The sequence below is a fragment of the Pavona decussata genome, unplaced genomic scaffold (assembly GCF_977016875.1).
Source record: "Pavona decussata unplaced genomic scaffold, jaPavDecu1.1 SCAFFOLD_180, whole genome shotgun sequence".
In the NCBI taxonomy this organism is placed as follows: domain Eukaryota; kingdom Metazoa; phylum Cnidaria; class Anthozoa; order Scleractinia; family Agariciidae; genus Pavona; species Pavona decussata.
The window spans coordinates 1341262-1354135 of NW_028145590.1; the positions used below are offsets into that span (position 1 = coordinate 1341262).

Below are 12874 nucleotides of genomic sequence, written 5' to 3' on the forward strand. Positions count from 1 at the left end.
AGTCATGGTTGCGTTCGAGCTAAAGCCTCCGAAATTCGGATAGAGTTGTAAATAAAATCTACAGTTTTCGTTGAAAAACTTTTTGCTCAAAATTTCGTTTCACGGGACACCTAATTTCTTTCGTTTCGAAGGGCTGGGTAAATATGTTATTAAAAATGCCAGAAAAGGTCAGCTAACATTCGGTAAAACAAACAGCCAACGTCTCGTTCGGTCTCATAAATATATCCCAGACATTATTGGTTTTTATCAGAACGTTGCTTAGATGCAAGGTTTGATAAGAGATCGCCTGCGTGGCAGTGAAGACGTATTTCTAAGATACCAGTGATAATTCGAAAAATGTGCAGCCTTCTCGTGACTCTAGCTAGTGACAGTCTATGATAATTTTTATCAATTTTAATTACAGTTAAAGCTTTATAAAATTGACACGAAAGAAAATGTTTCGTAGTAATGTTGTGTGTCTTACGGATATCACTTTTTTTTACGAACTTAACTTCTTGAAACCAGCCAGCAATTTCTTGAAAATTTATTTTGAAGAAAATAATGTTGTTACTTTTATTTGCTCTGACTTGCTGTTTTAAGTCCATCATGTCAAACTTTGCTCACAATAGGGAGTAAATCCTCCCCTTTTGATAATAGGAAACAAGGACTTAGTAAGAGCCACATAGTTTACGAACTAAATGTTGAACGATGCAAAAGCTATCACCACCGATTCGTTAAAATAACTTACTCATCGACGACACAAACATGTATGCTTAAGGTATGGTTGTTTCTTATTGGGTTTTATTTGAATGTTTTATTTGAATGATAATTTTTATCAATTTCAATTACAATTAAAGCTTTACAAAATTGACACGAAAGAAAATGTTTCGTAGTAATGTTGTGTGTCTTACGGATATCACTTTTTCTAACGAATTTAACTTCATGAAATCAGCCAGCAATTTCTTAACAATTCATTTTGAAGAAAACAATGTTTTTACTTTTATTTGCATTGACTTGCTGTTTTAAGTCCATCATGTCAAACTATGCTCACAATATGGAGTAAATTTATTTCAAGTCCGATCCCCTTTTGATAATAGGAAACAAGGACTTAGTAAGAGCCACATACGAACTAAATTTTAAACGATGCAAAAGCTATCACCAATGATTCGTTAAAATAATTTACTCATCGACGACACAAACATCTATGCTTAAGGTATGGTTGTTTCTTATCGGGTTTTATTTGAATTTTAAGAGAAACGTTTTAACAGTGAATGTTAATAAAAATCGAGGAAAATTAAAAAAAGGTGGCCACGGTATTTAAATAGATTTCGCTCATACTTAGTCAGTTTGAAAGCCTTGGTAAGTAACTAAAGGATATAAGGTCCTGCAAACTGCTAGCTCAGTGGTAGAGCATCCGAACTAAGATTTCTAAGGTTTCTAAGAACTAAGGTTTCACCAAGATGCCTTGTTTCGACATGTCTGACAGCTTTCGTGTTGTTCAACCAATCAAATCATTTGAAACATTCTAACAAGGATTGTGATTGGCTTATTTTAACGTGCTTCATCAGAAAACAGATACACGCTGACGCCACATCTGTTCGTTCGGAAAATGAAGTTCGTTTTGAAAATGAGGGTAAACGCGGGGTTAAATAAAAGAATTCTTTAACATAAAACAAATAAAGAAGCCTCGACTGTGCTCTGTTCTGTTGTAACGCACTTAGGAAGCGGCTAGAGCACTCAAGAAGTAGGGAGAAACACTCGACTACGTCTCGTGTTTCCCCTCGACACTTCTTTCTTGCTCTACCCGCTTCCTGCGTGCTTTACAACAGAACAGAGCACAGTCGAGGCTTCTTTATTTGTTAAATAACACCACATTATCAGCCAATTTACATTACTTTATTCTGGAAAAATGAAATAATCCGAGACTTAATGGAAATTCAATAACACCTTCTTGAAAAAGATAAGAAAGGAAGACAAAAGCTTTGTGGCATGGAATGTTCGAAAACTTTACTCCGAAGTTTGCTCCGTGCACGCCTACATAGAGTATAATTTAACGCTTTTTTGAGAGAGAGAGATGATCATGATTAACGTGTGGATTACAACAGCAGCTATTCCTTTATGTTAACGATACTGGCAATATAACAGCGATGATGCTAATATAAAAAGGAATTTCTTTAGAGCTAAAAGTAGTAGACTAAACTATGTTTTTATTTTCTCCATATTACACCACCATTTCAAGCTATGATTAAATTTTTACTTTTTTGCTCTTGCTTCAAACCAATAGCCATTCGTGATGGTAACAGTAACGCAAAGCCCTTCTATTCAAATGACGCCGATAATCTCGAAATCTAGTAAAACACCTACAAACAAAATTTTCAGGATTTGAACTACTTAATGTACACAAGTTGTGGGCAAAATTAGACGAAAATCTGTAAGTGCGATTTTAAGTAAAGAGTTTTACTCTTGATTTACTCTTCATGTTTTACTTTTCATTTTCCCGGAGGATTCTCATTAGATGCTAAGGGATACATTATTTGCGGAGGATTGTCATTAAAGTGCAGAGGATTCTCATTAGAGTGCGGAGGTCAATACATTTTTTTTGCGGAGGATTACATTAACATATTTTGGCCGTGAATGACGGTAACTGGCTTATCAAAATCAGACTAGCCAGGTTTAAAAACTGGTTTCTTTACAATGGCACAATAAACTCGCCTGGAGATGTGCCATTGATTTCATGAAACCCTTTATCCTGATTGGTTTTTACTAAAAGTGTATTCTTCTATCTCAATAAAGGAGCAGAGACTGTTAAGCAGCCTCATTCTTGTCATCAACTTGAGCTAAGAATATTTTAGTACTGTCTGCTGTATTTCATTACAAGATGGTCCCAAACATTTAAATCGAATTGAAAACTATGGGTAACAGGGATATAGTTGCTGTCCTGCCCAAAATTCGCCTCACCAAACATTCGAAGCAGCTTTTCCATTATCTATCGGAGAAAATTGGGCGGAATTAAACGATTTTATTCTTTCAAAGTTAAAGTAAGTTTCTGTACAACTTTTTCTAGTAATCTATAAATCTCTTTCTTGATTGAGACTGGTACGCATTAGTCCAGACAACATTACCATTGCTATAATCATTTCGCATCCAACAAATGGAGTGGAATAATTGTTTTATTAAAAACGTTCAAGAAATATCACTAGATTTTGCTAATTTCGCTTTGCAAGAACAACTAGAAGACAATTAAATGGACACTGTTTCTTGGGTATGATATAATGGCTCATATACCATGGTCGCTGAGCCAATCAAAACTCTGGAATTGCATTATCAAATGATCCAGTGTTTAATAAAACAATTACTTCACTCCCACTTGTTGGCTATGATCATCTCATATCCAACAATCGCGAGTGGAATAATTGTTTTACTGAAAACAATCAATAAATAATATTGCTAAAGATCTTGCTGGTTTCGCTTTTCAAGAACAAACAGAAGACAATTTAATGGTCGCTAGGTATAATGGCTCATATACCATGTCCGCTTAGTCAATAAAATCCCTGGGGCTGGTTCCTGGAAGAAGGAATAAATTATACCAGGTATAACAGTTATTCCAGGAATAAATATGCTATTGTAGGAATAACTATATCAGGAATAAAAATGGGTTCCCGGAAGCACTATTTATTCTTGGAATAGCTATTCCAGGGATAAGTTTGCTATTCTAGGTATAAATCTTCCAGCAAAGGGGATTCCCAAATGACAAACAGGTTTGGCGGAAAATTGAGTGCAACGCGCGCGGGCTACCTGTGGATAAAGCACTGTGAAGGGAGTGAAGGACGAAATTTCCTTCGTGTTTTTCGTTGTTTAGCGTTTCTTGATCTCTTTGCCGGGACTGTTCACTGTGCCCCTGACGAGAATGACAGACCTTTGAGCACACGGAGCTTGCTTTTGCTTTTGTCACCCTATGCTGTTTCTTAATTCTCTCTTTGTTGACAGACAGACCTTTGAGCACACGGAGCTTGATTTTGCTTTTTTCACTCTATGCTGTTTCTTAATTCTCTTTTTGTTGAGCTCACTAAAATACGTGCGTAAGATTTTCAATATTTACTTAACATTAAGTAATAAGAACGAAAGCTACATCGCTTCTCACTCGTTCCGAAAAGTTAAGCGCTTTTAAGTTTGCATTAGAATATCATAAAATCAATCCTTATAAGCGCCTATGACTGCAAACAAAAGAGCTGTCCATCGTTAACTCGGTCATTCGCCTATCCGTTCACTTGCTCGGATGTTCGTTCGCTCGGGTTTCCGCTTGTTCGTTCGTTTGCGCTTCGGGTTGGTTCAGTTGTTTCTCCATTGGTCTAACGCACAAGCAAGACAGAAAAGCAGGAAGAGTAGCTAAGTACAAGAAAAAGCTGCATTATTAGACAGCTGATGCTAAACATGAATACAATGACAAGCAATAGATAAATGGACAAAGGATTTTTAAATGCGTCCGTGGAAGCCTGTTACCATTATTTGTGAATATATAGATACTCTTTCGTTTATTCGTCGTACTTTCTGCCCGCACTAAATACGGACCGCGTCCCCGTAAAACCCTCTCCCCTGTCCTCCTACTTGTCCTAATTAATTGTAAAAAAAACCACTTCTTCTATAGTTGTTTTTACAACTGAGGGCTGCTGTCACTGAACTGGTGTGTATTTATTGAACTGATGGTGCAGTGAGCTTTTGATTTTTCATTGACCCCGAAAGCCTCCCCTCCCCCTCCTCTCTTCCTACATGTCCCAATGAAATAAAAAACACTTCACCTATACTTGTTATTCTTACAATTGAGGTCTACTGTCGCTGAACTGATGCGTGGTTTTTGATCAGTTTTGTGTGCTTATTGAACTCAATTAAATAAAACATATGTTGACGGCGTACTAGAGCCTGTGATACTGCAGTTATGCATCGTGAGACCGTGGATCTTGGTAGCCCGAATGTTACGCCGATTACCTCTAGGAAACTTCCAGATGCAAAGAAACGTAAGGTGAACAAGTGGCGAAAGTGCGTGATTACGAGCAGTGTTTCTCGCTAGATCATCGGACAACAAATCGGCAAGGTAATTTATGAAGTCTCTACCAAAACGGAATCTTGACTTGACGTCTTTCTCGCTTAAGTATTCATCTAAATGTGCATTGAAAAGCCTAAAACGCCGCGGTCTTGCTCGTCTTGCATCAGCAAGACGACCAAACAACAACATGTCGGCCATCTTGTTTTTGCAGATTTATCCCTGAAATAGCAATTTACTACCACTTCGCGAGGTGTATTAAATTTATCCCAGATTTATTCCCTGAATAGTGCTATTCCTTCTTCCAGGAACAGAATTTATTCCGGGGATAAAGTTACTTCTGGGATAAGGCATGGTATTATACAATGATTCAGTTTTTAATAGATAGGGATAGATCAGAGAATACAACCCGGAGATACACACACAAGCAACTACAATAAGGTTTTAGGCATTGGTCATTTGCCTTAAAGTTCCTGGAAAGTAAAGCAACCGGAAAATATCGCTTTCAGAGGACCCCTGTCTGGCCGATTTCCGTTTAAGTGAATCTTCACGTGTTTCAAACCGGGGAAACTTTGAACTGATTTAGAAATGTTTACTGAGTTGGGAATTGGTGACCTTTTCTGAGGTCAATGTTTTTATTTTGCTCGTTGGCATAAGAAACAATATGCTACCAACAAGTAATTAACCATAAACAACAGGGACCGCGCAGAGGAAGGGGCTGGGGGGCTTTACCCCCCCTCCCCCTCCCTACTTTTTTGCTGTAAAAAATAAAAATAAATTAAAGCAGCAAAACAATTTCAGAAGAAATCTCATTAGTTCGTAACAAAAGCATTTGAAGAGCAGACAATCACGAGTAACATAAACAGCTATTATTATTAAAAAATAACTTTTTAGTTCTAGCCTCACGCTTGGTTTATGTCCTTTAACTGGCTTTTTTTGGCGTGTGGACCTCTCAGGAAAACGGGCAATTTTGTGATTGGACCGTTTCGATCCGGACCGCATGACTGTGTTTAGTTCATAAGGCGATTCTTTAATAAATCGCCGCCGGGTTGATTGTAGAATTCAATCGCTAAAGCCACGATTATTTCAGTTATTGCTTGATCTTTTAACAATGGAAGCGAAATTATTGTTTTTCTTGTCATTCGTTCTATCATCTCAGTGTAGTTCAACACTGTCCAGAAAGTACCTCTTTCAATATAAGGTTTCAGGATCAGAAAGCAGTTGTACCACAAGTTTTGTGGAGCACCGTTTGCTTTTGGCAACATTTTGTCACCATTGAATACTTCAAACGGAGAATTGTGTATAGCTGTGGTCATCCAGGGGCATTTAATCCTGCGGTAATAACAAACAAAGAAGCCCATATGGTGTTCGGTAACATGAATAAGGACGCTGGGATCTCGAATGCTGCTGCTGGTGGAAAGAAGAGATCTTCTCCTGAAATTTCTAATTACTTTTCCAAAAGGGGACAGCCCCCCTTTTCAGGTAAAGATCGTGTCAGGCAATTACCTCAGGGGCACCCAACGACAGTTTCCTCTCAGATCCTTTGAAGCGCTATTTTAGGCTATCTGGAGTGCCTTTAAAGCTCTATAGGTTTATTTTAGGCAGCGCTATAATATTTTTATCTGTTCGGTCATTGTAGGGGAACTTGAATCTTTTCGAAATTACTAGGGCATTTTTGTCCATTTCCCGAAAACCTAAGGTCTTATTTCCTTTCCGAAATTCTCAGCTGACCTTTTTTGGGTACCCGAAACAACATTTTTATCAATCCGAAAACACTAGGCCCTAATTTTCCCATATCACGAAAGTTCGTGGTGAAAATTCCCTTTAGAAAATTGTAGGGGATTAAGGGCCTTCCGAACAGATAATTTACCGAAACGATCCGTTGGGTGCCCGTGATAACCTCTACCAGTGTAGTACAAGCTACAGTGTCCAGGGAAGGACCATCTCCTCCGATTCAACAACGGGTTGAATATTCGTCAGCCAGTCAACCTTTAGGTTTCCGAGTAACGGAGCCGTTCCAACCTGCAAATTTCAGGTTTCCAAAGAAGCTTTGTGGCAAACAGAATCTTTAATTTTAATGAAAGTGGTTTGGAGAATTTCGTTGGCTTCACTATAATGAACAAAACGATTCTGTGTTCTGTTTCATTTGTGTGCAACAAAATGCAAAATTAAATCTGCGCGCTGCCAGAAATAAGGAATTGGTCTTTATTTCTGATGAGTTTTCAAACTGGAAAAAGCCTTTGACTCGATTCAAGAAGCATCAACTATCTGACTGCCACAAATTGGCCATTGACTACCAAATGAACTTTCCCACAAGTTGCAAAAATGTATTGGAAATGTCCAACGATGCAGCGAAACAGACGATGGAGTCTAACCTTATCTGTTTCATCAAAGTTATAGAATGTTTGCAATATCTTGACCGGCAAGGACTGGCCATGCAGGGTAACACTGATGACGAATCAAACTTTATTCAGTTGCTAATTATTATTATTATTGAGTGCCAATCGCAAATGAACACTCTCGACTTCTTCTTTGGGCTGAATTTGGGGCAGCGCCTGTTTCCTCGCACAGGTAATTTATCGAAAACCTTACAGCAAACAAGGACGTCAGCTATTAGTGGTAAACGAGTCACTCATCTTACGAAAGAGGTCCTGCAGAAAATGAGTAGTGATGCAAGCTTCAAATCATGTTATGATGCCATTTTACTGAAAAGTCGAAACTACTTTTCCATGACAGGACCAGTGTTGCCAAGGAGAACACGCGCGCCTAGGAGGATTGAAATTGGTACTGGAGAGCCAGCATACCCTGCGACGACACAAGACTATTACAGGCAGATATGCTTTGAATCTATTGACTTAATGGTCAATGCTATTGAGCAGCGTTTTAATCAACCGAGCTTTGCTGCATATGCAAAGATGGATCGAGTCTCTTTTAGTTAAGGCCGTCAACTCGTAGGATAACTCCGGAGAGTTACAGTTCATGGAAATATCTTACGCCGATGATGTCGATGTTGGAATGTTAACTGCCCAGCTGGAAATTTTGAAAGTGCTACTGAGCGAAGGTGATTTTTCATGTTTTGACGACACCTAGTTAAAATCAAAGAGTTGCCTACCCCTTAAAGAAAAATGATAAACGAAGTTATTTCAGTAGGCAAACTTTTATTGGGAAATCCGGCAACAAGTGCATCTGGTGAAAGATCCTTCTCCACTGCCCGAAGACTAAAAACATGGCTTCGCTCCACAATGACACAAGAGTGATTAAGCAACCTGACAATATTAAACAGTCATAAAGAAAGAACAGAGAGACTTTTTCTTGTAGCCATTACAAACGAATTCGCCCACCGTAACAATAACAGAAAGAGAAATTTTGGTATTTTTAAGGAATCTGATACACAATAAATATCGGCCACTTCCTCAGTTTTTTTTTTGTTTTGCTTTGTTTTCATTCTGATTGATGCACCATTTATACATTGTTGTGTTGAATGCAGTGGAAGTTAAATCGTCAGGATTCCGGGTTTATTTTAGAGTTGGTGTCAGTAAAGGAGAGATCATTGTATGATGGTGAATTTAAAGATCAGAGAAAATAAAGTTATATCAGTTCTTATTAGGTAACATTACAGTAAATAAGGAATTCCGGCATTGGTTAATTTAAAATGCATGAAGCATGCCCCCGGATTTCCCCCTCCCCCCCCCCCGGTAGTTGGCCCATCTTACTCGTTTGCTTTTCAAGCCCCCCCCGCCCCCCCCCCCCCCTCCTCTCCCCCACTCGAGAAGTTGCTGAACGGGTTTCGCGTTGAAAGGAAAATTAAGAAAAAATGCCCTCTATTTCGACCAATCAGCATTCATTAATTTTGCCCTCTATGATATAAAACATTGTAACAGAATGCTGGAGGTTTTGTTACCTTTGTGGTAGCTTCAACACATGCTTTCTTGAATGCATTAACACGCATAGTGGCCCAACGAAGAACCGACTACTTTGAAGAAACACCTGAGATCAAGGAGTTAATGGGAAATATGGACCACGAGGAAGTCTACAGAATAACTAACATTTCATTCCGCCGGAACCGTCAGACGATGGGCAATTTTTTTGAATGAATAATCATAGCAGTCAAGAGAGCCACTATTTATAGGGTTCTGTCACAAGCAGATGTTAACGATGAACAACTGCAAACTTTGTTTAAAGGAGTTGGAAGCTTCTTACTTGAAGCCTAACCACAGTGAGTGGAGATGTCAACCGTGAACATAAGAAAGAAACAAAATAATAGATTTTGTACCGGTAGGGCAAAGAAAGCTACGAAGAGATTAAAGGCACCCACATCGCGCAGATGTCACTATCTCCCTTGCTGACTCCATGCATATTTTAATCAGGGTGAGGTAGAGAGATTAAAACGCAGAAGAAACATCCCTCAATCCAATTTACTTCAAAAGCCACACAAATAAAACCACATTTAGAAGTTATGTTTCCAACACCTTTTTTTTTTTAATTGACTCAGTATTTATTGACCTTAACTTAAAATACAAGTTGACTAGAAGTCCGGCTTTGATTAGTTAGTATTTTCCCCTTTAACTTAAAACGATAATAAAACCCCATGAGCGGCTGCGCGCTGAGAAGGAGCTGTACTCCCTAAATCAGTGACTTCTCGCACAGAATAACTGGCCATGCGGACTGACTGTTCGTCATAGTGCAGGGTACATCATTCCACATTTTTTCTCTGTGCTTCCAGCCAGCTGAACCAGCCTTTCCACTTATGTGGCCACATTCCTCTGTTTCTCCTGGATTCCCCCTTGACCATGAAGTATACCCACCGGCTACTGGAGTGCCATCAATCCAGTACAGCTTATGATCTGCCTGTTTTCGATGGATTCCAATCCACGCACCACCCCACGTAAGTGTGGCCTGTTTAAACACCAGGTCACCGATGAACTTGTTTTCATCTGCTGATTTGATTATAGGCAGGTCTGCACCCAGACCTTTGCAAGCTGTTCGAGCAGCACTCCAAGTTTGGGTTGGAGTATCGTCGATGTAGTAACACGATTTTCCATGTCTAACCCAGCCAGTTGGACAACCTGAAAAAGCAAAAAATGGAAACAGATATACCATGGTCTGTTTGCATTCTGTCTTTCGTTCAGATATGTCTACATAGTCAGAGTATATACATGTTAGAATTTTAATAGATTGACAGTGTAAGTAGGCATATCTTACATAATTGAAATTATAAAAAAAAATGCCACGTAAGGGAACGTTCTGTAAAAGTTCAAAGTTAACTAAGCAACTGGGTTATATATCAACTACAACGACATTTAACATTTTATGTTCTTTCCCGGCGATAAAAATTGGTCTTGTGCTTTACCTTTTTTTAGATCCGAACCGAATAGCAAAATTAGCTTTCATAAGATTTAATTTGCACCTTTATTGTGAATTAACATTCAATCTATAGTTTTAGCTTCTCTTCAAGGGAATTACTTATTTAGAGAAGAAATTTTATAAAGTTATGAATTCAGTCAAACCTCTACTCAGGCAGCTACTCTGCGGAAATGAACAATGGGTCATTTAATAAATGTGATTTATTTTATGTTTTTTAACTTGTTAAAACTACAATTCTCGCACCGATACACTTTCCAGCCTTTGTTGACAGATCGTCCAGCGCCTTTAGGACCTGTTCATTCATCACTTGTTTAATCTCGTCTATCTCCTTCTGCAGATCTTCCCCAAGATCCGCTCCGATCGGCGACAGGATAAAGAATATGATGAACACTGTTTCCTTTAAAGCCATCTTTGGTTCTGCGGAAGGAGAGTGAGAGAGAGTCCATTTATGTCCGGAAATCCTCCAAACCCTGAACTTTATATATAAGACAGACCCTTTTCATACGACTTCATGTTTGACATAATTTTTTGTATTTTAATAAGAATTTAGGGTTGGGGACACCTTGTGATGTCTATCTTACAGTTCATGCATCTTATTAGCGTGCATTTCTGGACATATCTCATAACATAGGAGATTGACAGCCTATCATAGGTTTTACGCTAACGCGTCTTATTATAAATATTTGCATAACTGATCAAAGCAGCTGAAATTTGTCGATCAGAACACTTTACAACCGAAAAACTGATTAGAAAACGTGTAAAATGACAAAAGTGTTGTTACTCTGTGAATCGCATTAATCTGCACCGAAAATTTCAATATTTTGCACTGTTTAGGATAAATTGACATCGTCTTATAGCCAATCAAAATACAGAAACTACTGTATGTTAATCATTACCCTAGTTTCAACTCAACGACATAAAGGCCAGCGTCGCAGTATAACAAGGCAAGGAATTCAAGAATTTTCCGCGGTAGAGGCCTCTGTAAACAGCAGTTGAAACTTCTTAACAATGAAACTAAAGAAAATAATTGTTTTTATGTTTAAAATGGACCTGAAAACAGATGGGGCTATTATGGAGGTTACTCTGGATGAAAACTTTTGCCGATAGGTTTAAATCTGGGGAAACACTACTTAAGTTAAGAAAAATACAAATAATATAGTAATAATTAATCCAATTGACATAATAAAAAGCTTTAATTGTTTTTCATTTCAATTTTAATTTCAATATCAAGGTAGAAAATGAATACTATAATTTTGTTCGCCTGGTCTTGTGATTATATTGTCAGATAAAAATTGGTCACAATGAGCGTATGTTTACATTCGTTCAAATTTCCTGATAAAAGTCCATCAGGGGTGATGTCTTTCTTTGTTTGCTTCCAAAATTTAAGAAATTTGGGATTTGAACTTCTAGTTCAGTCTTGAAACCTCACCCTCAGATCCACCCCAGGAAGGGACAATATGATAAAATTCATTTTTCGAACGCAGCTACGAATGATTTGAACACGAAAATTGAGGGGGAAATTCCAATTGCTATTTTTGTTAATCAATTAAACATGAAAATAAGACACCATAATATGCAGAATTAAAAACAAAAGCTAGAAAAATTAAAGAAAGATATCGGAACCTTCAACTTGTAGGTGGTACGTGCTTGGATTAGTTCTGTTGTGACGGATATTAATTAGTCCGCCGAGTTTAACCAAAATAATTCAGAGTTTAAAATATAGGCATTCCTTTCAATACTGGAGATACCACCAGGTACTTTCTTGGTCGAGTTTGTTGGACTGACTTCGGAGGGATAGGGAAAGACTCCGCGTTCCACCAATGTGAAATCATGTTTGAAGGAACTTAAAATGTCTACTCTAGTATTCTTCAGACAAAGGGGACGACTTTAAGCGGGCACGCGAAAAGTTAGAGAAGAGACCGCTGCAAAACTCAAGAATGCGAGATCCGAGAAATTTGAGTACGTATTTTCTGAAAGACTTTTTGCTGTCATCTGTTCTACAGAAGAGCATATTCAGATAAACACTGTTATCTCATCTAGTTAGTTAAGTTTAAAAGTTTAGATCGTTTAGTACCTTTCAGTTGTATCACCGTACTTGCACTCGGTCAAGTCAGCTCCAACTAAAGCACAAACGGACAGTTCGCTAATTTGAAGTCGAACTGAACTTTGTTACTGATCTGAACCGAATAAAATCAGCTGAAGGAGGGGACAAACCTATCAATCATTGGAGTCTTGCATTTCAATCACACGTGCGTTTTAGTGTAGTTGCTAGTGACAACTGAACAGCCATGCTTTTCCGAGTCATGGTTGCGTTCGAGATAAAGCCTCAGAAATTCGGATAGAGTTGTAAATAAAATCTAATGTTTTCGTTGAAAAACTTTTTGCTCAAAATTTCGTTACACGGGAAACCTAATTTCTTTCGTTTCGAAGGGCTGGGTAAATATGTTATTAAAAATTCCAAAAAAGGTCAGCTAGCATTTGGTAAAACAAACA

The 12874-nt window shown here is 38.2% G+C and overlaps 1 protein-coding gene across 2 annotated transcripts in view; it reads right to left on the reverse strand.

Moving 5' to 3' along the window:
- Nucleotides 1-9471: 9471 nt before the first annotated feature.
- Nucleotides 9472-12874, reverse strand: part of LOC146463161 (perlucin-like protein) — a 30931-nt gene continuing 27528 nt past the window's right edge. The window contains exons 1-3 of one of the 2 annotated variants that reach the window (XM_085084871.1): nt 12456-12556; nt 10625-10798; nt 9472-10083 (exon numbers count right to left, since the gene is read on the reverse strand). In XM_085084871.1, the coding sequence (XP_084940997.1) occupies nt 9641-10083; nt 10625-10790 (609 nt within the window). In that variant the 5' untranslated portion in view covers nt 10791-10798; nt 12456-12556 and the 3' untranslated portion in view covers nt 9472-9640. Of the gene's footprint in view, nt 10084-10624; nt 10799-12455; nt 12557-12874 lie in introns of those variants that run through there. The other variant, XM_085084870.1, reaches the window with a different exon arrangement.